Source organism: Eulemur rufifrons, chromosome 23 (genome assembly GCF_041146395.1).
Source record: "Eulemur rufifrons isolate Redbay chromosome 23, OSU_ERuf_1, whole genome shotgun sequence".
NCBI lineage: Eukaryota > Metazoa > Chordata > Mammalia > Primates > Lemuridae > Eulemur > Eulemur rufifrons.
In genome coordinates this window covers 11,359,312-11,385,509 of record NC_091005.1, presented here as the reverse complement: position 1 = coordinate 11,385,509, position 26,198 = coordinate 11,359,312, and the positions used below count along the sequence as shown (strand labels likewise).

Sequence of the window (26,198 nt, the reverse complement as noted above, 5' to 3'; positions counted from 1 at the left end):
TCTTCGTAGACCCTCCTGTCTCCTGGACTTTTCCACTTTCCTCAGCATCTGACACATAATATGTACTCTTCCCCAAGTTCTACTTTTGTCCACTCACCTCACGAAGTACCTACCCCCATTGCAGCCATCCAAGCTGGAAACCTGGCCCCTCCTTGGCCTACCCCCCTGCCTTCCCCGGCTGTCCAGCCCATCTCCCTAGCCTAGAATGAACTCGGAGGCTCCACACTCCCCCTGCTGCTGCTGCATTCTCTCTGCGCCTGGAGCAGGCTTTCTGAAGTGCACACCTGGCCAGTGCTCCCTTGAAAATCCCTCAGGGGCTGCCCACTCCTGTCAGGATTGGAACAGAGTAGCACATTGTGATGCTGGGTCACAAGGCCTGTCCTGATGACATGTCTTCTGCCTCATCTCCCTTCACACCTGCACATGAAGTCTGGCCTCCAGCTAGACCAATGCCCTGTGCTTCCACTAACTCCCTAGGCTTTGCCCTGCTGACTCCCCAGCCTTCTCTGTGTTTCTACTTCACAGACTCCCCCTTTGCACAGCGCTCATCACTTCACCTGTGTGATCTTTTGGTTCCCCCAGACCACACCAGTGTGTCAGTCACTTCTGTATCTGCTGGCCTGGCACAGAGCTGGCATCAGTTAGTCGGGGCCTCTAGTCCCCCTTTGTCACAAACTCACTCTAAGGTCTTGGCCAAGGAGTTTGCCTTTTCTGTTGTAAATGAGACCTAGGGATGGGATAGGACTCACCTCTCTCCTTTGGCCTCTGCTTGCCCCAGTCCTTCAGGGTGACGGCTCTTTTCATGGGGAAGTAGGACTTAAAGTTTGGCTCTGGCCCCTTGTCGTTTGCTCCAGCCCCAGCCCCTGCCTGCGGGCCTGGATCCTTCTCTGAGGCTGTAGAATGGGCTTTCCAGGCAGCCGAGGTGCTGGGCTGGGAAGCAGCCTCACTTCCCAGGGGGAGCTGCAGGGTGGCCTCCTCCAAGGGGTTGCCCCGGGGGGCTGTTGGTGACTGGAATCCCCACTGTTTGCAATTGGCCATGTCCCATTCCCTCACTAGGGAGATGAGTTTCTGCATGGGGGTGACAGGAGGCTCTTTGGTTTCAGATTTCTGTGTGAGGTTGACTGTGGTGCACTTCTTCTTGGGGGGACTCTCAGGGTGGTCCCTCCAGTGTCTGGGGTTGGTACACAAGCCAGGGCAGTGTGAGTACGTGCTGGGGTTACCCGCCCTCTTGGTATTTCGGCACAGGGACACCTGGATGGATGGGGTGTACTGCTCAGCCTCCTCCATCTGGCTGGACCTTGCCAGGTGCCCCTTGGCCTTGTTCCATGGAGTCCTGTTGTTGCAGTCTTGGAAGTCCACAGGCATGTAGGCTGTGGTCTGGAGAGGGAGGGGCACATAGCTCTGGGCATGTTGTGCATTGATGTGGAGGCCTTGCCCAAGATCTAATAAGCTGGGTCCCAAGACTGCACTTGCTCATCTAGAACAATTCCACCCCTGACATGGGCTACCCATTTGAGCTTTGCTCAGTCTGAGTGGGGGTGGTGCCAGCCCAGGGGCCTCTCACACTCCAACAGGAGATATTATCGGCATCACAGGCTGCAAGTGACCAGCACGTACCTGTGCCTCTTTCAAGGTTCAGAAACCGGTTCCTGTACTAGGAACCTGTGTAGGCCCTGCTCTTTCATTTTGTCATACCCCTTGGTAGCTGGGCCTGCCCTCGAGCCCTGTGGTACTGTTCTTTAAAGCCAAAACCAACCAAAGAAAGCTGGGATTTACTTCTTTGGCATCTCTACTGAACTCCACCAGTGACCCTGGCCCTTCTGTCACCACATGCAGTCTCCTGATGGGAAAAGCTTCTTCATTTTCAGATTCTTTCTCCTGGGTCCATGACCTGTAGAAACCCAGAGGGTGAGTACACACTTCCCTCAGGTCAGGTCTGCCCTTTGGCTGGGAGTTAATGCTACACGGCAGGGGAGAAAGGGTTCTTAAAGGATTTTGCTTAGGTCACTGGCCAATCCTGGGCCTGCTTCACTCCCTCAACCCCGGGAGAACAGGTGCCACTAGGAGGTGAGACTAGGACAGGATTTCCAAGGGAATTTAAAGGCCCCAACTCCAAACATGGAATCCAGAGTGAAGTTTCCTTACTTGTATGCCTCACATTGTGCAAGGGCTTCTGAGAGGGACGGAATGTTATATTCCTCTACCTCCTGGCAGAAGAGGGGCCATTCCCTGCAAATGACAAGGAGACGTCAGGCTGGGCAGCTGGGGTAGGAGTGTAGGAGGGGGCATAAGCTCCTAGAGCTGCTGCCTCAAACAACTGTTCCCATGTTGGAAATAATATAACCTCCCCAAAGGCTGAAAACTCAGGTTTCCTTTGTGGCAGAGGGAGGGGTCAGCTTTCATGAGTTCATCATACCATTTCCTTACTTCACTTACTTAAATTCAGATGGTAAAAACAGTTTTCCAAGTCTCAAGAAGTTTAGAACGTGTCGGAACATTTGGCCATCCCCGTGGATGAGCAGGGTCTGTCCATACGTGATCCAGTACACTCTCTGAGGGTTGGACAGTAGTTCTGGATACTAGAGGGGGTTGGACACCAGACTCAGTCAGTCCCAAAGGGTAGAGGTCTTTAGTAAGGAGCAGGTTAGCCTTCTCTTGCTCCATTTTCCCAGCCATGCTAGAGCAAAGGCTTTGGGATTTCCATCTTCCTGTCTTGTCAGCCACAGAGAACCACAGTGGGGAACAGAGCATCCAAAGAGAAGCACATCATCTCTGCTTCAACTTCTGCTGCCCCCTAGACCAGCAAGGGGCATTTGGAATCCCACTCTACCTCCTTCTTGGTTCAGGCCCCTCAGAACTGGCCTCCTCCCTACCCACACAGTTGAGGGCCTTCCCAGCAGACTGTGCATCTCACATCTGCTCCTAAATAGAGCACTTTGGGCAGTAGAGTTGGGGAGAAAGTCCTTGTTCTAAGCAGGTGCTGGAGGTTGTGTGAGGGTCAGGTGACAGGTCCCAAAGCAGCTCAGGTGAGGAAGCCAAAGGGGGAGCAGGGAAGCCAGAGCCAGCCATACCTTCAGCAGGGTCTGCAGGGTGGTTGCATACCAGTGGCTTCCAACATAAACTTTGATGATCTGTTGAGGGGAATACACAGTGATCTCTGCTGTCCACTCCTCATCTATGGAAACCAGTGAGACAGAATACATCAAATGGCCAGAAGGGAAAGTAGGTAGGGCATTTTGGTCAATAGCGTATTGCATGTTAACACTCAGTATCTTCCTTAGTCATTTGTGTTGCCTGCTCTGAGAAGCAGCAAAAATCCCTGACATCAACTTTTCCTGCTGCACACCCTGTGGTTTCCTGGCGGTGAGGTGGGCAGGTTTGGAATAGCAGCTTTGAGGGTCAGTCAGTGACTCTGGGGGTGGGGAGGGTAAGCCCTCTGGAATTCCAACCCTGAGGGCACTGTTCCTCTTCACCTGACCCCCTCCATCAAGAAAGCTGGGCAGATGATCCTGTCTGCTTACATTGCCAGCTGCCTCTGGTTTCTGCCTAGGTATATCCCCGGTGTGTAGCTTTTCATGTGGCCACTCAGACTGAAGCTAGGATCCCCTCTCTGTGTTTGTGCTTATGGTTTGGCAAATGTCATAGAGCTAGCTCTCATCAAACCCCTGTCACTTTTATAAAGACCAAACCTCTAGGTATGTCTGGAGGATGGGGGCTGTATGCTGGGAAGATCAATCTATGACCCTTTTCTGAGGGGTGACTACATGTAGGCCTTGTTCTGACGTTTGGAATTAGTTTCAAATGAGCTTTGTAATGACTGAAGGGTATATAACTAGATTATATAACCAAGAGATAAAAAGTATAGAATTAGTGAACTCCAGGAAGGCAGGGACTGAGTCTGTGTTGCTTACTTCTGTACCTCCAGTGTCTACCTGTCCTGGTATATGTAGGTACTCAATAGGCGTTGAATGTTGCTGAATGATAATACAGCTTACACTTCAACCCAAAAGTTTTTGTTAATAAGAGGTTATAGGTAACTGGTGAAAACAACATTGGCTTTGGATTCAGATTCAAACCTCAGCCTGACCACTGTGTGACTTGAGCAAGTTTCCACCCTGAGTCTCTGCTTCATCTGTTAAATGGACCCAGGACCATTCCTGCCTGGATGGCTGTGAGAACCAAATGAGCACCGCATGTCAGCTCCCAGGGCCAGAGCAGGCCTGCTCTCGGGGACCTATGCAGCCCCCACGGGGTAGTAGCCCTATCTGTACTGCTCGAGGTGAATCGTGGGCTTGGAGGTGAGGAAGGGGCACTTAACACAAACCCCACAAATGTTGGTCTGGCTTTCTCCTCCTCTTCTATCTACAGTTCCTAGTCCCGGCCCACCTCGTCTTTTCTCTCCAATCCCCTCTCCCCCTCCCCTGATGCTAAATTCAAACCCAAAAGCTTCCTCATTTACTGAACACATCCATGGGTGCCAACATCCTTGGCTCCAGATGAGTCTTCAGAGCCACTTTCATTGGCTCATAGGTGATGTCCCTCTTGTCCAGGAAGGCACAGAGCTCGTACACCTCAGAAATGGTCTCAGTCAGGGGCAGTCGGCAAGTGCCCAGCCAGTTCCTGCCCAGAGGAAAGGCCTGTCATGAAGAACCTCAGCACTGCACCCCAAGATGGTCCATCCAGTAAACTTTCCATGCCTATCATGTCTTGCCATACCACTGGCTCAAACCTGGCACCGCTAACATCATTTCCTTGATTTAACCAGAAATGTGGTGTTATCCTGAAGGAAAGCCCAGACACAGGCTCACCCTTTTGGAGTTCAGCTTGATCTATGTCACCAAAGCCCTCTAAATTGACTAATTCCAAGTCTCCAGGCCCTGTTTCAGTTCCAGAAGCCAGGCTGGGGTCCAGCTACTCCTTTCTGCCCCCAGAAACATCTGCCTAAGACATCTCAGTCACTGTGTGGCAGCCTGCCATGGTCTTGAGAGGTTACTACTACCCCGTGTGCTGAGGTCTGGACATCAACCCCCTCCCGTTTCTTCCCTCCAAAGGCACTTGTCTTTGCCCTCTGTGATATCAGGATGAAAATCTCCAGGAGAAATGGATTTTGGGGGCTAAAAGGGCCCAAAACAGTAGTGGGGTAAGATAGTGTTCAAGGTCAGCTGACCCTCTCCCCAGGGGCTCAGGAAAACTCACTTCTACCTTTAGCTTTGGTACCAATGTATTTTGTGACCCTAAGAGAGTTGCTCCACTGTTCTGCACCTCAGTTTAACTTTCTATAAAACAGGATTGGAATTCATGCGCCTGCACTAGTGAGGACATTCTGAGCTCATCCCTCAAGGTGATGGCCAGGTATCACCTCTCCTGGGAAGCCTGCTCTGCCTTGCTTGTAAGCAGGGTCACCTCTGGCTCTGGCCTCTCTGTGGGTCCAGTAAGCCTCCCAACGGTGGGTGGGGAACTTTTTAAAGGGGTCTGCACGGGGTAGGGTGCCCAGCACCCTGAGGGTGTGACTATGGCCTGGTCACCTCAGACCTAGCACAAGGCTAGAACCAGGGAAATGGATTGCAGAGAACAGAAATATGAAACAGTCTGAAGCCTTTTAACCTTGGTGACCTTATATCTTGGCACTAGCCCTCTCCCCTGAGGCCCTACCCTGGTGGTGATGCTAGTGGTGGTAGGAGTGGCTAAAATGATGAGTTGGCCTCAATGACACTCTTCCCCTTTTGCTAGTGGGAAAGGCCCCAGATTGTTCCAAGAGAAGGGCAAAGCTTACCCTGATGGGACTGAGCTATTCCCTAAGCAGGGCCTTACTTGACGTGCTGAAAGAGGACCCCATTCCCCGTGATATACAGTCGACTTCCATCCAATGTGCTCTCGATGTGGAGCTGTCCCAGCGCAGAGTCTGGGTACTTGACCAGTAGACCCAGGGCCATCATGTAGAGTGGCTTCACAGACTCCAGGCCGGCTGCGTGGCCCCCCTTCCCAGGACTCGGGGGAGGACAGAAGGTCCGGGAACAGCCACCTGTGCCAGGGAGAAAAGGGTGACTCCTAGACACCCCCATGGTCATAGCTGTATGAGCGGCTTTGGGTCTCAGTTCCTACTGCTGCCTCCATTAGTACTTAAGAGGCTTAGGGGAAGGTTATTCCCTTGCACAGTCCAAATCTGGATCCTCTCAAAATCAGTATAATTTTTTGTATACCTAGAGAGATTTAGAGGTTAAACTATTTGTTGGGAGGTGAGGTGGGAGCAGGGGTATTCATTTGCTACATCACGAACATCTGAATTTCATAAATTTCAGGCTGGGCACGGTGGCTCACGCCTGTAATCCTAGCACTCTGGGAGGCCAAGGCGGGTGGATCGTTTGAGCTCAGGAGTTCGAGACCAGCCTGAGCAAGAGTGAGACCCCATCTCTACTAAAAATAGAAAGAAATTAGCTGGACAACTAAACATACATATATATATATATAAATTAACTGGGCATGGTGGTGTGTGCCTGTAGTCCCAACTAAAGGCTGAGGCAGAAGGATTGCTTGAGCCCAGGAGTTTGAGGTTGCTATGACCTAGGCTGACACCACGGCACTCTAGCCCGGGCAACAGATTGAGACTGTGTCTCAAAAAAAAAAAAAAAAAAAAAAAGTCAGTATAGCAGCTGTCTGGCCCCAGCCTCTGCAGGAATCTCTATTAGTTCCAAACTCTAACTATCCAAGGGTAAAGATCCACAACCATATCACAGAACCCATGAGTGTTACAGGCTTCCCAGGTTCCCAGCCCCATTGCTGGCCCTCCTGGGCAGCATCCTATGGGGTACTATGGGGTGTTACTTTTAGGTTGGATATTTGGGTTTCCAGCTCACGGAGGGTACTTGTTCCCCTGCAGTGGGCACAGGGTGCAGTCCATATAATGCACTTGTCACAGCCTACATGACCCTGCTCCAGGGGCAGCAATGGGCCAGTGGGCACACTGCTGGGGGATTTTCATGGATCTCAGAGCAACCCTACAAGAAGAGTAGAGCTATCGTCGTTTCACGTTGGAGAAACTGTGCCCTGAGAGGCTAATTAAGTACCTTGCCTTAAACTTCAAAACTAGGCAGGGGTAGGGCTGGAATTTGAGGTCTTCTTTGTCCATCTCCAAGGCTACCAGACTGCCTCCCTTAGTTAGGATGCTTTATAAAAGGCTAAAGCCATGCTCTGTGTTTGAGAAGTGCTGCCTGTCTTCCAGAGCCCGACTACAAACACACTTCCTCCATCTTCACATTGATCCATATTCTCAGAGAAACAGAAGCTCTTGGGGGAGGGGGCTGAACTCACACCCCCTCAAGTGGATTGCAAGGCCCTGGGATAGGCTCCTGAGACCTGCTGCAGGATGCCACTTCCCCCAGTTAGGACAGGACTCCATTTGCCTGCAAGGAGGCTGGGAAAGCAGGGCCTTGAAGATAGGGAAAATCCTGATTCCTGTGGGATAAGTGTCTGGTAATGTCCAGGCCAAACATGAGCAGGAAAGTTCTACACATCTTTGGGATGCCAGCTGAGGCCACTCTTAGGTAGCTAGCTCCCTGCCACATCCATAGTAGCTTCCATAGATGTGCAGGCATTGGAAAATGGGATGACAAAAGGCTGTGAAGAAAGCCATGAGGGGAGGGGCAAGCTAGGATGGGGCAGGGCTGGGAGCACACACCCTGGACAGGACAGGGGTCAGCCGTGTCAGGAACAGGCAGACACAGGCACGGCAACCAGGGGTTGCAAGGTGGGGAGACAAGGGAATTTGAGGGTGAGTGAGATAACTGAAACACTGAGCATTTCCCACACCCTCCAGCTGCACCTGGAAGAGAAAGGCTGGGAGTGGCAGGTGGGGCTGCAAATCCCCAGTTGCTTGCCACTTCCACAATCAGGGCAGACCACCCCTGCCCTTGAGAAACCTGTCCTCAGGCCCAGCCTCCCTCCCCTGGACATTCCGGCCTGGTTCCCCACCCCGGCTGGACTCCTCCTGCTCCAGGCAGGACTGGGCTCCCCATAGCCCTGGCTGGCTGCCAGCCACCCATCCCCAATGAGGAGGCTGAGCAGACAGACAGGGCACACAGGGTCTCAGGCTGAAATTCCTATTCTCAGAGTCTAAGTCAGCCAGAACACCTGCTTCTTTCACTACCACCCAAAGCTCACAGTGGTTGTGGGAGGGGAGATGTTTGTTCTTGGCTTTTCCAGGTCAAGCCTGGACCTTCAGGGGAAGCCAGGTTTCCCTGGTGACCTACCCATATTCATCCGGTACAACCTTACAGCTTCAGTGAGCTCAGGGATTTCCAGAATTTCCACTTCTGCTTCTAATACATCAATATTGGAGAAATTATCTGGTAGTAAAATCTTCTGTGAGCGGAGAAAATTCACTTGAAAAGTAAAGGGAAACAAAATGAGTTAATGAGGTTATTTCTGATTTAACTGTAGGTCCAGATTTTGGCAGGTTCTTGGTGCTGTAACTTTTCCTAGGCTCTCCTTGTTCTAAAATAATTTCTAAACATACCTAGTTAGATTAGCTTTGAGTCTGTGGTTTTCAAGGTGAAAGACCCCAAACTTTGTTTTCCTGTTTCTGAGTCCATGGATATAGCCTCCTGTGGCCTGGCCTGAGGCTCCCAAGCCAGGCCCTCCTGGTGAGCACACTGGCCCTGAGACTTACCCTGTGCGTCTTGACCCAAGAGCAGGTCATTCCAAGAGAGGGAGTTGTCTTGCTGCTTAGAGAGGAGGGGCCCGGCTGAGCCTGGACTGGCAGGTGGCACTTGCAGTTTGTCCCTGCCTGGGTTGCAGTATGGGAGGCAGGGATGGAGCCAACGCTAATGTCCTGTGTGAATCAACTTGGAGATTCAGAAGCACATCACAGACAACTTTCTTAGTGACTATGAATATGAATGGCTGGGTTCCAGGCATTTGGGCCCCTCTTGCACTTGGGTATGCTTGAGTGTTTACTGCCCTGTGCATGTAGGCAGCCTCTTTGGGGTCAAAGAGGTCATTTGGTTCATATCTCCAGCAGAGCTCCTCCTGGAGCAGTGGGGAGAAAGAGGCTTTCTTCCACATAGGGTGGAAGTTCTCAATCTCATCCGTCCTTAGGTCACTAGCTCAAGCAGACAACTCTACAGTGATTCTAGGGAATCTATCACCATCCACCCTCCTTCCCTTTTACTCTGAGTTTAGTGGAAGTAACAGCAAGTAGGACCATTCTTTGAAACAATCCTATTTCCTCATTTTATGGTGAGAAGAACTGAGGCCTGGAGCCCAGTTGGATACATAAGAGCAGAGTAAGAAGAGAAGCTGACTTTGGGATCCAGTTCAGCACTCTGCCCTTCACACCAACTGTTGTGCCCCCTGACACCACCTCAGTAGTTTTCAGTGCCCCTTTACAGCCAGGCTATCCCAAAATAACTAGGGAATAAAATAGCTCTCAGCCTAGTGGGACTCTAATGCTGGAATCTGCTTGTCTCCTAGAAGGCTCTATCATTCTTCCACCACCTCTGCCCAGGGAAGCTCCTGAGGCCCTGAGCACCAACTTGGGCCTCTGTGGGGTGTTGGGTGGGAGAGATGGATGGGCCCTATCCTCCCCCAACCCCCCCACCCCTGGGCAAAGCAATCACCAATGAAACGGAACTCGCTGCACTCGCACTCAATCAGGGCCACAGTCTCAGCCAGCCACAGCAGGTTGTCTTCAGTCACTAGGCTTGGATACTTGGCCACCAGGTCTAGAGGCAGGAAGCAGTAGTGCACTTCCTCTTCTGTGTCTAACAGGGGTGTGTCCATGAGCCCCAATGGTGCCTTATCATGTAGGCCTGAAGGAGAAATGCAGAGGGTGTCACCACCTCCCAGAGGCCAGGACTCTGAGTCCAGCAGGACTCTCTCTGACACAGGGCCCCAGAGGAAGCTGGAGAGACCATCCAGGAGACAGTGCCTGCTAGGCATCTCCTTCCTCTCTCTCTCTTTTCAGATGTAGCCCTAATGTTTGGAAAGAATATGGTGGGGACTGAGGCATGGAAATATATCTTTTTTTTACAGATAGTGAAGGGCAGTGGGACATGTTGTGACATTTTGGCTTATGCACTCAAAATCAATAAATTCATTTACCCATTTGGTTCTTTCTAATTAATCAAACCAATCACTGTGACCTTCAGATGAAATAGATGCTTTTGTCACTCCTGCAAGTTCAAAACCCATCAATAATCATGAATGCCTTGTTCTCTCATCTAGAGATAGGCCAACCTATGCTGCAAGGCATCCATCAAACAGTGATCATTTGGGGAGATTCTTTGTGTGGTGGTTGGAGGTAACTTGAACAGATGGTGGAGTTCCCTGACTTTTAGGAGGGAGTAGAATGCAGCCTAGCCTTGCCCAGGTGAAACCAGTATGCAGAGGAATGAATGTCGGGGAGGATGTTATAGTTCCAGTGGGCAAGCAGCCATAGAGAGGGCACATGGCAGAGTGGATCAAAGGAGATGACAGAGAAGTTGACAAGTCATCAGAACTTGCTTAGAAATTAGGGCACTCTCTGGGGAAGCCAATGCTGTTAGGGTGAGGAGAGAGGGAGCTGGTATGGGCTTCACGGAGGGCCAGCCTGTCCTGGTTATACCTGTAAAGGCTGGGCTTTTTATCGGAAATTCTGAGGGTTTGCTGATACACTTCCATGTTCGCCAGTAGTTCAAAGATGCTCTCTCAGCAACAGGGATGTCCGCAGGCCGCACACGTAGATGGTGTTTCCCTTCCTTCAGATTATCTAGAGTCTGTTAAATAGAGAAGATAATTGCCTTGAAAATCTAAATCAAGTTAACTACCTACCAATTCTAGAGTGAATGCCAGGAAAAAATAGTGTGTGACTAACTTTGATAATGTTTTTCAATATATATCAAGGCAATCATACAAAAATGTAAAAATTTAGGGCTGTAATAGGATAACATGCTGATATTCAAAATCTCAATGGCTATTTCTCGTCTGATTTTTGAAACAATTTTTATGTTATAATTTTATGTTGAGTAATAGTAATTTATCTTGCACAATCTAAGGAGTAATTTATACTTAATAATTAAAAACTTGATATTTTCTGCCATCATTTTCCTGCAAAAGCTCAAACGCACTTTTTGACTTGTAATTTGCCCATTTATTTTCTTTTATTTTCTTTTTCTTTCTTTTTTTCTTTTTTCAAGACAGTGTCTCGCTCTGTTGCCTGGGCTAGAGTGCTGTGGCATCAGCCTAGCTCACAGCAACCTCAAACTCCTGGGCTCAAGCGATCCTCCTGCCTCAGCCTCCCAAGTAGCTGGGACTACAGGCGTGCACCACCATGCCTGGCTTACTTTTTTCTATTTTTAGTAGAGATAGGGGTCTCATTCTTGCTCAGGCTGGTCTCAAATTCCTGAGCTCAGGCGATCCTCCTGCTTTGGCCTCCCAGAGTGTTAGGATTACAGTTGTGAGCCACCTCGCCCAGCCTGCTCATTGTTTATGTTCATCCTAATCTAGGGAAGTGGTCTAAGTAGTAAGATCAAGGTATAATAAAAGTGTCTTATATTGGCACAGGGTTTCACATTTTTCAAAGTACTTTCACAAATATTTGCTCATTTACCCTGACACAACTCTATGACAGATGTGGTGAGTATTTTACTGGTGAAGCAGCTGAGGTCACAGGCTTTGTGACTTTCCCAACCAGTCTTCCAAGTCCATAGCTTCCCAGCTTGAAGGAACTGGTGACCAGGGTGGGCTGAGGCTGGAGTGGAGTACCACATCTAGGTAGGGCTGAAGCCCTGGGCAGAGAGTGGGCTGGGGTCTTCACACTGCCCTCACTGAGGGACCTGCTCTCCCTCGAAAGTCCTGCAGGGGGCAGATTATCATAGCATGAAGCCCAATTTTTTTCTGTCTTGTCTCTAGAAGAAAATACGAAGTATTTTCCCAATAAATTTTTGGAGGCAGCAGAGTATGTGGTACTTTAAAGGCACCATGTGACAGATCCTCCTAATGGACAGAATGCCCCAGATTCAGTATGAAACTAACAAAAGAACCTGCTTAGAATCCCTAGCTACAAATGAAGCCTTTGTGAAGTTGCTCTTGGGATCCTGAGCGTTGAGAACAGCCCTCTGGTGGCCATAGCTATAAACTGCAGCCACATAACCCCAAGTTCTGCAAAAAACGGGGTGGACCAGAGTGGGAGAATCTTCCCCACTTTGGGCTGCTGGAGGGCTTGTGGGAGTCCTGGGTAATGATGGGGTCACAAGGAGTGCTTTCCTGAGGTACTGAGCAATGGGGGAGACAGAGCATGTGCGAAACGCTGGAAGAGACTCTGGCATTCATTCATTTGAGAAATGCTCATTGTGCATTGCCAGGGCCACAGTCAGACACCATGCCTGGAGCTCTGAGCTTGAGGGTAATGAAAGCCAACAATTTACATGTACTGAGATAAGAGCCAGCATTGGTTATGAAATTTCTGGACCTCCAGGAACCCTGGGATTTCTTTCCACAGCATTAAAAAGGAATCCCAGCTTTCTTGTCCCTCTTTGCTTGGGGCTGCACACAGCTTTAGCTTCCATGCCAAGCTGTAAGCTATCCTGAAACTGGGGAGAGATGAGTTTCTGTATGAGGGAGTAGCTGGCCGTGGGCAAAGAGTAATAGAAATGAGGGGCCAGGAAGGTGACTGAGAGGCTGGAAGAGATTCTGCATTTGTGGATGGGCAGGCATATTGAGTTAAGATGAGTGACAATAACCTGGCAGTATTTGTGCTGAGAAGTGGAACAAAGAGAGGAAAATGGTGACTGTGCCCAGGAAGGACAGGCCAGGGCAGGGGTGGGTAGAGATGTATTCTGAACCACCTGCCTCTGTGCCTTAAATGTGGCCTTGTTTAAGGTGCGTGGAAGTTGAGGGAGTAAGGGAGATGAATCTAGAGCAGTAAACAAGAGGCAGAGAGCCCTGTAAGCTAGCTGAGGAGTTCTGACTTATCCCTGGGTAAGAGAAATCATCAAAGGATCTAAAGCAGGGACTGTTACTTGACTGTTATTTATACCACCTCCACCCAGGCAGCCAGCAAATCCTGTGACTCTGCTGCCTCTCCATTTTCTCTCCTTTCCCTTATCTAGTCCTGCTCCCCTGGTCTCCAGGGCCTCTCCACACAGGGATCTTTCAAACACGAGTGAGACCAAATCACTCCCTGTAACCTATGAGATCAAGTCCAAACTCTCCTTAGCCTTGCACATAAATTACTTCACAATCAGTAGATTGTAGTCCTCCTGCTTTTTAACCTCCTTAGTAGCTAGGACCATAGGCACAGGCCACCACGCCCAGCTAATTTTTCTATTCTTTGTAGAGATGGGATATCGCTCTAGCTCAGGCTGGTCTTAAACTCCTGGCCTCAAGTCATTTTTCTGCCTTGGCCTCCCAAAGTGCTGGGATTATAGATGTGAGCCACCATGCCCATCCACACCATGTTCTCTGATGCCTTCTCAACTTTATGTATGGTGTTCCCTCTGCCCAGAATACTCCTCTTCCTATTCTCTGCCTACAGAGCCTGGAGCCTCCCCCAGCCAGAATGGGTCATGTTCCCACAGACACTTGACACTTTCCTCTGCAGGCCTCTGGCTTGGTTTCAGGTCAGTCCTTCCCCCTATACCAGGGCTCCTGGAGGAGAGGCTGGGTTGCTGCATTTCCACCTTGTAGTCTAGAACCTAACATGTAGTAAGTAAAAATGGAGGGCTAAAGGGCTGAGTTCTCTGAAAAGCAAAGCAAAGAGAGACATGGGAGATCCCAGAAGGAGCTGAAAGATAAGTGGACTGCACTCATAAGACTGAGAAAGATGCTGAGTATCCAAAACCATAGAAAAGCCAGTACAGGATTGCAATGGGCAGAGCCCTTGTAGTTTAGGAGGCAGTGAAGACACAATTCCAACTTGGGACCTGGAGGCCAGAGAAAAGATGTAAGGGGGAGAGGGACAGGGATGAAGGAGGAGAGGGAGAGAGGATGGAAGGAAGAAAGGGCCCAGCTTTGGTCTGATTGGTGATGGACAGAAAGACGATGGGCAAGGTAGCAAGAAAAGAGAGTAAAACTAGGGAGCATCTGGAAGGGACAGCATAGCATTCCAAGCCCATGCTAAGCTGACCACATCACACGAACTTGAACCTGCCACTTACTTCATCTGCAGATTCAAAGCTCGAGATTCTAGCTCAGCTGAGAAAACAGTGGTGCTCCTGAACAACTCTAAATTGGCCACATGGGAGGGGGCCTGTGGGGTGGAGAGAAATCCCTGCCCAGGACAGGACCCCTATTTGGAGGTGTGGTTTGGTACTGGGTATGTCCTCTGGGGTGGGTCAGGTCAGTAAGGACAATCCACCTAGCTTGAGAGGAGATATGCTAATTGAGAGGAGAATGATCTATTTTGCAGAAGTAAAATCTCCATTTCCTACCATTTCCACTCATGTAAAACATGAGCAGCACCATTTTCCCCAAGAAAGGTATGTTTGAAAAATCTTTAAAAAGAGAAAAAATAAAACAAAACAAATAAATCCACTAAGAATGCCACCTCTGCCAGTCAGGACATGCTGTGTGCCAGTCCCAGGCATAAGCCTTGCACTAGGCTCATGAGTCTCAACAAGGCTGTTTTCTGAACTCTCTCAGCCAATCTTTGCTCTGACTTCAAGAAATACAAGTCCTCTACTCACAGGAAGCCATTTGGGTGCTGTAAGATATCACTGAAAGTGGTCCCTAGCCCCATCACCTACTTATTTATTTTTGGTCTGCCAGTCTCTCCTAGTAGATACAACCTCTGCAAGACCTCAAGGACCTTGCCTGTTTTGCCCTCTACTGTATTTGCAGCACTCAGAACAGTGCCTGTAGGATCTCAATGTATTTTTATTGAATGAATGAATAAATGAACAAAGAGCACTCTAGAGAGCTGGGCTTCCAGCTGCCCTGTGGCTTTGCTGACTGAAGTTACCACAGAGTACATGGCTGGTTTTCTATGGTCTGACTTGAAGTACACTTTCATCTGCCTGAATATTACTTCTAGGAATTTTACCCTTCATTTGTTATGAGCTGGAAAGTTATTTGAGAGAGGATTTTTTTAGGGAAATACAGAATTGAAATAAATTCAGATGGCTAATTGCTAGCACAAGGATAATTGATGTTGCTTTTGGCCTAGATAGTAGTGAAAAAAATACATCAATCAGAAGCAACATAAAACTGATGGCATGGAGGCGTGTGTGTATGTGTGTGCGTATGGTTGCCAAAAGATGGCTCACAAATGTACTCTGTTGGCAGAGCTTTGGAACTTAACGGAGGTTTTCCAAAGCAGCAGCAATTCTCGGAGATGCCTTATGCTCTATTGTGTGCTGTTGGAAGGAATGTGATGGTAAGGGAGCTTGGGGAGCTCGCAAATCCCCAACTACTTTGTAAAGACAAGGAGGGCCAGCACTGCTCTGAGGGTCAAGGAAAACAAGGCTGGAAGAACAAAACGATGTGCGCAACAGCTGCTATCAGCCAAAGAAGTCACAGCTCTCAGCATCTCAGACCTGCCCCTCCACTGCTGTTTCCTGTCCCCGTGGCCCCCTTTACAGAGGTCATCTTGGGCACAGCATTCAGCATTCTTTCTCTCAGCAGATATGTTGTTAAATACCTAAGAAGCCAGATAGTGTGAGATGTCTAGGATGTTGTTTCATGAGAAGAATACAGTTCAGTAAGAAAGACATATGATACATGATCCCAATAGAATGGCACTGATAAGATGGAGGAATTAACTCTGTTATGAGAGTAGAGAAACAAAAATTCTGTCTGGCAATGTCAGGCTAGTCTTCTAGTAAGCCACATTTAGGCCAAATTTTATTTTATTTTATTTTATTTTATTTTTTTTTTTTGAGACAGAGTCTCACTCTGTTGCCCAGGCTAGAGTGAGTGCCGTGGCGTCAGCCTAGCTCACAGCAACCTCAAACTCCTGAGCTCAAGCGATCCTCCTGTCTCAGCCTCCCGAGTAGCTGGGACTACAGGCATGCGCCACCATGCCCGGCTAATTTTTTCTATATATATTTTTAGCTGTCCATATAATTTCTTTCTATTTTTAGTAGAGGTGGGGTCTCGCTCTTGCTCAGGCTGGTCTCGAACTCCTGAGCTCAAACGATCCGCCCACCTCGGCCTCCCAGAGTGCTAGGATTACAGGCGTGAGCCACCGCGCCCGGCCAGGCCAAATTTTAAAAGGGGAGAAATCTAGGAAGAGAAAACAGCAAGTAAAAAAGGTACAGAGAGAAAGTATGTGGGGTACTTGGGATGTGGCTGAACTTCAGAGCATGTGTGCATACGCACATGTGTACATGGCCATGCATGCACCTAGGTGTGTGTATGTGTTGGGATATGAGCACATACAAGGACAAGCACATAGGCCAGCCTGTGAGGAGCATGATGCCATGTCAAGGGGGTTACACTTGAGTTGTCCACTTACCCATACCACAGACAAGCTACACTGTTGGGATGAATATCTGCTGTTTATATAATTACCTTCCTTTCCAAGATCACAGCAGTAATCCATCCTCACATCATGAGTCATAGCAAATGACTACCACTGGTCTATTTTCTTAAAAGCATCCTTTGTGTGATCAACATAAAAACTCCCTGATTCCCTTGAGCACAAGGAATGAAGGCGTATTTGGGTTGCTTGCTGGTAGCAGAATGCTCATAAGTGGAACAATTTAAAGTTCCAAACTTAGAAGTCTGCATAAAGAGTGAAAAAGGAAACACAAGTAGCATGTACTGTCACCATACTATGTCCTCAGTGGACTTCAAGGGGCAAGTAAAAGAGAACCAATAATCTGCTGTGAGCCTTTAACCCTTTTAAGTGACTCCGAAGGGAAATTCCACACTTTGCAGTAGGAGCTGTGACTCCCACTCAGACTGATGGTATGTGAAAGGCTCCGGGCAGTTTAGATAAAGTGGCCTTCCCAAATGACACAGAAAGTTCTAGGAAGCCCTGTGATGTTAATGTATGGACATGTAATGACTACTATGTATTTGCCCTATGAACAAAATACAACATTCAAAAAAATCCAGGCTCGTGGATTTACATATCAGCTTTGATGATACCCAAATTTATATCTCTAGACCTGACTGCCCCCATGAATTCTAGACCTGTACATAAAGCACCTCCTCACCATTTCCACTTGGATGTTTACTGCCTTTTCTTTGCCTCTCAAACTTAGCATGTTCAAATCCTAAATCCTGATTTTTCCCTCTAAACTTGTACATACCTCAGAATTCACCATTCACTTTGTTGCTCAGGATAGAAACAAAGGAGTTGTGCATTCTCTTTCACTCTATATCCAATTTATCAGCAAATCCCATCAGTTCTACCATCAAAGCATATTCAGAATTTGCACACCTCTAACTCCACTATTACCACCATAGACCAAACCACCATTATCTTTCATCTGATGCTGCAGAAGCCTTCTAACTGGTCTTCCTGCTTCCTCCCTTGTCCTGCTAGAGTCTAGGCCAGGACTCAGCAACTTTTTCTGTAAATGGCCAGATAGTAAATATTTTAGGCTTTGCTAGCCATATGGTCTCTGTCAACTCAACTACTCACATCTGTGTTGTAGTATGAGAGCAGCCAAAGACAATACATAAACAAAGGAGTATAGCTGTGTTCCAATAAAACTTTATCAATGGACACTAAAATTTGAATTTCATATAATTTTTACATGGCACAAAATATTTTTCTTTTGATTTTTTTCAACCATCTAAAATGTAAAAACCATTCTTAGCTCACCAGGCTGTACAAACAAGGTAGTGAGTGGGTTAGATTTGGTCCATGAGCTGTAGTTTGCAGACCTCTGATCTAATGTCAAGCCAGTAGCCAATGATATTTCTTTTTTTACAACCTTATTGAGATGTATTTCACAGACTATTAAACTCATCCATACAGTTCAGCAGTTTTTAATATATTCACAGAATCATGTAACCATCACCACAGTCCATTTCAACATCACCCCAAAAGAAATCCTGTACCCATTAATGGTCACTGCCCATTCTCACTCACCCATCTTTCTTACCCTACACCCAGCCCTAGGCAGCCACTAATGTACTTTCTGTCTCTATAAACTTGCCTATTCTGCACATTTTATATAAATTGAATCATACAATATGTGGTTCTTTGTGTCTATTTTATATAAGTAGAATAATACAATATGTGGCTTCTTTCACTTAACAAATATTTCAAGGTTCATCTATGCATTAATAATATATACTTGGTACTTGGAAATGGTATCAGTACTTCATTCATTTTTTTTAAGAGACAGAGTCTTGCTCTGTCACTCTGTTGACTTCATTCCTTTTATGGATAAAATAATATCCATTGTATGGATATACATTTTGTTTATCCATTAATCGGCTGATGACAACATAGGATGTTTCTACTTTTTGGCTATTATGAATAATGTTGCTATAAACATTCATCTACAAGTTTTTATGTGGACACAGGTTTTAATTTCTCTTGGGTATATACCTAGGAGTAGAACTTCTGGGTCATATGATAACTCTATGTATAACTTTTTGAGGAACTATTGCGGAACCATACTGTTTTCCAAAGAGGCTGCACAATTTTACATTCCCATCAGCAGTGTATGAGGATTCCAATTTCTCCACATCCTTGACAGCACCTGCTATTGCCTGTCTTTTTGATTATAGGCATCCTACAGGCTGAAGTGGTAACTCATTGTGGTTTTGATTTGCATTTCCTTGATGGGTAATGATGTAGAGCATCTTTTTATGTGCTTATTGCCCATTTATATATCTTCCTGGGAGAAATATCTATTCAAATCCTTTGCACATTTATGGGGGTATAGCTCAGGGGTACAGCATTTGATTGTAAATCCTTTGCTCGTTTAAATTTGGGTATTTGTCTTGTTTAGTTGTAAGAGTTCTTTATACATACTGGATACAAGTCCCTTATCAGATGAGATTTGCAAATATTTTGTTCCATTCTGTGGGTTGTCTTTTCACTTTCTTGGTGGTGTCTTTTTTCTTGAGGCAGAGTCTTGCTCTGTTACCCATGCTAGAGTGAAGTGGCATCATCATAGCTCACTGCAACCTCAAACTTCTGAGCTCCAGTGATCCTCCTGCCTCAGCCTCCCGAGTTGCTGGGACTACCAGCTCGTGCCACCATGCCCGGCTAGCCCGGCTAATTTTTCATATATATATATATATATTTTTTTAGTTGTCTAGATAATTTCTTTCTATTTTAGTAGAGACAGGGTCTTGCTCTTGCTCAGGCTGGTCTCGAACTCCTGACCTGGAGGGATCCTCCCACCTTGGCCTCCCACAGTGCTAGGATTACAGGTGTGAGCCACCGCACCTGGCCCAAACTCCATTTCTCTAAGCAAAGTGTTTGTTCATTTAATCAAAAACCTGAATATCTACATAGGCCTTAGCACTGGGGAAAGTGGTGGAAATGTGTGAAGCAGTTGATTTGTTTGAGGCCGCTGTTGGATGCCAGCTGTATTTACACTTTGCTTCAGTGAATAAACACCACTTCATTTGGGCCCAAATGTTTATTTCTTTGAAAACACTATTTCCAAAGTGTAAGTACTTGTTTCACAGTCTGTTTTAGGGAGGCAGATCCACATGATTCTTCAAATATAATGCTACTACTGCTCACACAACTTGGAACTTTGGAATTGGACCAATTCATTGGCTTCTGAGTTGTTGCCTCCTATTTAGAAGCAGCTTCCCAGGTATATTTTGTTTCAATTTGGGAAGTGAGGATGGCAAAGAAGTTAAAGGGCTTCATAATAGGCTCACGTTCTTTAAAATGGTTCTTCAGAAAATTGTCTTGGTCTCTGATTTTCTGTAGCAAGCAAGTTACTCCCTCCCTTTTCCCACAAAATGGTACCTGGCATAGAGTCATTAGCAATCCTGACATGCCAGGCCATTTAAGTGGTTTTGAAGACACTTGTAAGCAATTCCTGGAGCAGTTGAAAAAAATTTAAATTCAAATAGATAACTTGAAAAAAAAAAAGAAAAAAAATCATAATATAACTACTTACACAGCAGTATTTAAGTGTTTTTGATTTCCAGATATATGATAACTTTTAAGAGAAAACATTGAATTATTTAGTAAGGAGCATCCATAAAAACATGCATTATGATATCTTCTCATTCCTTTATGACCCAGATATGCAGGGTCTATCTCAATTTTCCTCTAAGAGGTGCTGGGGAGGCACAGTTCACTGAGCTGTACTGTAGCTTGTTGGATTAGTGCTGGTGGAGATGGAATAAACAGCACCTTGTCCAGACAGTGGGATTAATATGGAACATGGTCAATGGTCCCTCACAGTCATAATATTTAGGTCTTTCAGGTTAATAAAAATTATTTTAAAACTACAGAATAAACTACCTAAGATCAGCCACAGAAATGATTTCTATGGTTTGGAGAAAAATTAGGAAAGAAAGGTAATGTTTTTTGGTGGTACTTTAATGGTTTATAAGAAAAGGTATTTAAACCCCCTTACAATAAGAAAACAGGAAGTCTCTTGGAAAACAGAGATGTGAAGGCAAAGGAAAGATTTTGCAGTTTGGAGACTTTTTGATTTGCTATAAATGGATGTTATGTACCCAACAGGCAGAATAAGAAGTAATATTCTTGATAGATCTTTTAGATTTTAAATCTCAGACATGATTTGAAATGAAATGATTTGAAATGATATGAAATCCTAAAATTTTTAAAGTTTTTTCCTTTTAAAATTCAACACTGGCCGGGCGCGGTGGCTCACGCCTGTAATCCTAGCTCTCTGGGAGGCCGAGGTGGGCGGATCGTTTGAGCTCAGGAGTTCGAGACCAGCCTGAGCAAGAGCGAGACCCCACCTCTACTAAAAATAGAAAGAAATTATATGGACAGCTAAAAATATATATAGAAAAAATTAGCCGGGCATGGTGGCGCATGCCTGTAGTCCCAGCTACTCGGGAGGCTGAGACAGGAGGATCGCTTGAGCTCAGGAGTTTGAGGTTGCTGTGAGCTAGGCTGATGCCACGGCACTCACTCTAGCCTGGGCAACAGAGTGAGACTCTGTCTCAAAAAAAAAAAAAAAAAAAAAAAAATTCAACACCAAAACCAAGAAGCAGCTTAAACAGGATTTTTAAGAGGCAAAGGCACCCTCTCAGTGGATAGTAAATCCCATCTTGGGTCCTAGGTGGCTGCTACTATAGATAAGGCAGAGTTGGGATAAAATTCTTTATTAAGAACATGCAATTCCAGTGTATTGTTTATTACTTTGACACACTCATCACACTTATTTATTAAGAGGGTCATCTCAGCAACCAATATATAAAAGGACACAAGACTTAGTGATGTAAAGCCTATGTTACTCATCACTACTCCTAGAAAAAAAGAGAATCTTACCTGTAGCAAAGGCATCAGCTGCAAACCCAGTGCTTGTTCATAGAGCAAGTTCAATTCTGCACAACTGGAAAAGGAGAGTTTGGAGGTGTAGAGGTAATAGTGCACATGCCTAAATGTAGAACCATCTCTGTCGATGAATAGCCTTTGGCTTTCTGAAGTGGTTAAGGCTGAAGCCTCTTTCCAAAGCAGAGAGTCCGGGAACTGAGCAAGTTTGCTTCTGGGAACCGAGAAATGCCAGCCCCCAACATTGAAATGAAACAAATCCTCTGCTGATTCATGAGGCATGCCAGACTCCTCCTAAAAGAAAAATGAAAAGAGAGCTATGCAAGAAAAATATATAAAAAGATCCAGATTGGAAAAGAAGAAATAAAACTATATTTGTTGATAACATGATCTTGTATATAGAAAATTCTAAGGAATTCACTAAAAAACTATTAGAAATGAGTCCAACAAGGTTGAAGGATGCAGAGCAATATTTAAAAAGCAATTGATAAGCTGTATTTTTATATATTAGCAATGAATGATCCAAAAATAAAACCAAGAAAATAATTCCAAGCAAGACCCCATCCTTATAAAATTAAAAAAAAAAAAAAAAATTAGCCAGGTGTGGTGGCTCACGCCTGTATTTCCAGCTACTTGGGAGGCTGAGGTGGGAAAAGTGCTTGAGACCAGGAGTTTGAGACCAGCCTGGGTGATTTTAGTGTCCTTCTACCTGTCTGTAAAAAAAAAAAAAAAAAAAAAAAAAAAGAAAAGAAAAGAAAAAGAAAAAGAAAAAAATTCCACTTACAATAGCATCGAAAAGACAAAATACTTAGGAATAAATTTAACAAAAGAAATGTAATACTTGTACTCTGAAAATTTTAAAACATTGTTGAAAGAGATTTAAAAAGACCTAATTAAATGGAAAGATATCTCATGCTCATGGATTAAAAGATTTATTATTGGGCCGGGCGCGGTGGCTCACGCCTGTAATCCTAGCACTCTGGGAGGCCGAGGTGGGCGGATCGTTTGAGCTCAGGAGTTCGAGACCAGCCTAAGCAAGAGCGAGACCCCACCTCTACTAAAAATAGAAAGAAATTATATGGACAGCTAAAAATATATATAGAAAAAATTAGCCGGGCATGGTGGCGCATGCCTGTAGTCCCAGCTACTCGAGAGGCTGAGACAGGAGGATCGCTTGAGCTCAGGAGTTTGAGGTTGCTGTGAGCTAGGCTGACGCCATGGCAGTCACTCTAACCTGGGCAACAGAGTGAGACTCTGTCAAAAAAAAAAAAAAAAAGATTTATTATCATTAAGATGACAGTCCTCCCCCAATTGATCTACAGATTCAAAACAATCCCTATGAAAATCCCACCTGACTTTTTTGAAAAAATTGACAAGCTGATGCTAAAATTCATATGGAAATACAAGGTACTAAGAATAGTCAAAACAATCTTGAAAAAGGAGAACAAAGTTTGAGGATTCACATTTCCCACTTTTAAAACTTATTACAAAGCTAGAGTAATACAGACAGTGGCGTAAGGGTAGACATAAAGAAAAGTGGAATAGAATTAAGAGTCCAGAAATAAACCCTTACATTTATGGACAACTGAATTTTGACAAGGGATCCAAGACAATTCAATGGATAAAGAATAGCCTTTACAAAAAATGGTGCTGGGACAACTGCACATCCATATACTACTACTATTAATAATAAAGTTGGACCCCTACCTCACATCATTACACAAAAATTAACTTCAAGTGGATCATAGACCTAAAAATAAGAGATAAAACCATAAAACCTTTAGAAGAAAATAGAAAATCTTCATGACTTTGGAGTAGGCAAAACTTTCTTAGATATGATACTAAAAGCATAAGTGACTCCCCCCAAAAATACATAAACAAGACTTCATCAAAATTTAAAATTTTTAGGCCTGGTGCCCTGGCGCATGCCTATAATCCTAGCACTTTGGGAGGCTGAGGTGGGATCACATGAAGCCAGGAGTTCAAGACAAGCCTGAGCAACATAGAGAGACCTTATCTCTACAAAAAATAGAAAAATTAACTGGGCATGCCTGTAGTCCCAGCTACTCAGGAGCTGAGGTGGGAGAATTGCTTGAGTTCGGGAGTTGAAGGTTACAGTGAGCTATGAGGATGCCACTGCACTCTAGCCTGGACAACTAAGAAAGACACTGTCTCAAGAAAACCCAAAAACCAAAACAAAACAAAACAAAACGTACAAAACTTAAAACTTTTGTGCTTCAAAGGGCACCATCAATAAAATGAAAAGACAACTCACAGAATGAAACAGAATATTTCCAAATCATTTGTCTGATAAAGAACTCATTTCAAGAATATATAAAGAACTCTTGCAACTCAATAATAAAAAGACAACCAAATTTTCTTTCTTTCTTTTTTCTTTTTGGAGACAAGGTTTTCCTACGTTGCCCTGACTGGCCTCAAATTCCTGGGCTGAAACAATACTCCTGCCTCAGCCTCTCAAGTAGCTGGACTACAGGGGCCCACCACTATACCTGGCACAACCAAATTCTAAAATAGGCAAAGCATCTAGGAATATATGCAAATGGCCAATAGCACATAAAAAGATGCTCAACATCATTAGCTGTTAAGGAAATGCAAACCAAAAGCTACAATGAAATACCACTTCACACCCACTATTATGGCTAGAATCAAGATGATAGATTATAACAATTGTTGACAAAGAAATTGGAACCCTCATACACTGCTGGCAGAGGTGTAAAATGGTGCAGCCACTTTGGAAAACATTTTTTTGTTTGTTTGTTTGTTTTTCTGAAAAACATTTTGATGGCTCCTGAAAATGTTAAATATGGAGTTACTCTGTGACCAAACAATTCCACTCCTAGGCATGCACTCAAGAGAAATGAAAACATACATTCGCACCAAAATTTGTAGATTAATGCTCATAGAACATAATAGCCAAAAGATGGAAACCACCCTAATGTCCATCAACTGATGAATGATTAAACAAAATGTAGTATAACCAAACAATGGAATAGTATTTTTCAATAAAAAGGAATGAAATACTGGTACATGTTACAACACAGATGAACCTTGAAACATTATGCCAAGTGAAAGAAGCCAAACACAGAAGATCACATATTACATGATTCCATCTACATGCAATGTGCAGAATAGGCAAATTTACAGAGACAGAAAATAGATTAGTGGTTGCCTAGGGCTGGGGATCTTTGGGGGAAGGTATGGAGTGTGACTATTAATGGGTATGGGTGTTTCTTTTGGGGATGGTGAAAATGTTCTAAAATTGATTGTAGGTATTGTCATACAACTCTGTGAACATAATGAAAACCATTAAATTACATACATCAAAATGTGTAAATTGTATGGTATATGAATTGTGTCTCAATAAGGCTGTTAAAAAAGAAAGAGAGGTTGGGCGCAGTGGCTCATGCCTGTAATCCTAAGGGGATGGATTATTTGAGCTCAGGAGTTCGAGACCAGCCTGCGCAAGAGCGAGACCCCCATCTCTACTAAAAAAAATAGAAAGAAATTAGCTGGATAACTAAAAATATATAGAAAAAATTAGCCGGGCATGGTGGCGCATGCCCGTAGTCCCAGCTACTAGGGAGGCTAAGGCAGAAGGATGGCTTGAGCCCAGGAGTTTGAGGTTGCTGTGAACCAGGCTGACGCCACGGCACTCTAGCCTGGGTGACAAAGTGAGACTCTGTCTCAAAAAAAAAAAAAAAGAGAGAGAGAGAGAGACAGAGTCATGATTAGATACTCTCTATTCCATCGAGCACATACACAGCTCTCTTGGCATCGTACCTGCAAAGACATTACATTATTGGGGGCTGAGTGCTGTGGGTGCATTTTCATATATACAAAGGCAGCAAAGATCATTAACCTTCCTCAGTGCATTGTTAGAAGTTTAAGGTCATCTATTCTTAAATGAATGGTTCACTTTGTTTCAAGATGACCTACCTTATCAACACCATGGAAAAGTAGAAAGTCATCAAACATACAAACCATCTGTATCAGATTTTAAAAATAAACAAAGAGCACTACCCTTGTAAAAAATTGTTTAAAAGAATGGTAAATTGTATATAAAATTTTGCCTGAAAAAGAACCATAAAACAATATTGAATTCTAGATAAAAATTATGCATGCTGAAGTGATTAGGATACAGATATAAGTTACTTATACAAGTTACTTATATAACTTGCATAAGTAACTTATATCTGTAACTTATTTTGAAATGTATCCAAAAATAAGATGGATTCATGGGTAGATAGAGGGATGGCTAGATGGACATGTGATAAAACAAATACAGCAAAATGTTAATGGTAGGTGGTGGGTATATGGTGCTCACTGTACAATTCTTTTAACCACCTTTCTAAATGTTTAAAAATTTCCATAAAATGTTGGGGGTGGGGAAGAGTGTTAAAGTAAAAGGTGGTTGCTCAAGAGAGGAAAAGCCCCCTTCTCCACCAAAAACCCACATTTCCTATTTTGACAGCTGAGGAAGGAAAATAAATGCATCTCCTACAGTAAGCCTGTCTAAATAATTCAGATATAAAGAAGAGCAATTACAGATATAAAGAAGAGCCACGTTTGAGACTAGAAGAGTTAAAGGGGGCATGAAGAGAAAGATTACAAATTGTAAAATAGTTTCATGACTGACTGAAGCAGAGGTGGAAAAGCCAGCTAATGAGCTAACCTAGGATTTTGAGTCCTGGCCCTTCTAAATGTGGCTAAGGCTGAACATCACAAACCATGAGTAACTAAGGGTCCCACCTAGACCAGAAAGCATAAATATATACAAGGACTCTTGATTTTGCTTTCT

The 26,198-nt window shown here is 45.0% G+C and overlaps 1 protein-coding gene across 1 annotated transcript in view; it reads right to left on the bottom strand.

The window, feature by feature from the left end:
* The window catches only part of KCTD19 (potassium channel tetramerization domain containing 19), a 30,178-nt gene that overhangs the window by 3,021 nt on the left and 959 nt on the right, over positions 1–26,198 (bottom strand). Inside the window, exons 2-12 of the mRNA XM_069497916.1 lie at positions 21,377–21,673; positions 10,601–10,751; positions 9,615–9,806; positions 8,247–8,378; positions 5,812–6,022; positions 4,460–4,620; positions 3,072–3,175; positions 2,437–2,579; positions 2,146–2,229; positions 1,777–1,891; positions 750–1,377 (exon numbers count right to left, since the gene is read on the bottom strand). Coding sequence (XP_069354017.1) covers positions 750–1,377; positions 1,777–1,891; positions 2,146–2,229; positions 2,437–2,579; positions 3,072–3,175; positions 4,460–4,620; positions 5,812–6,022; positions 8,247–8,378; positions 9,615–9,806; positions 10,601–10,751; positions 21,377–21,673 — 2,218 coding nt within the window. The remainder of the gene's footprint in view (positions 1–749; positions 1,378–1,776; positions 1,892–2,145; positions 2,230–2,436; positions 2,580–3,071; positions 3,176–4,459; positions 4,621–5,811; positions 6,023–8,246; positions 8,379–9,614; positions 9,807–10,600; positions 10,752–21,376; positions 21,674–26,198) is intronic.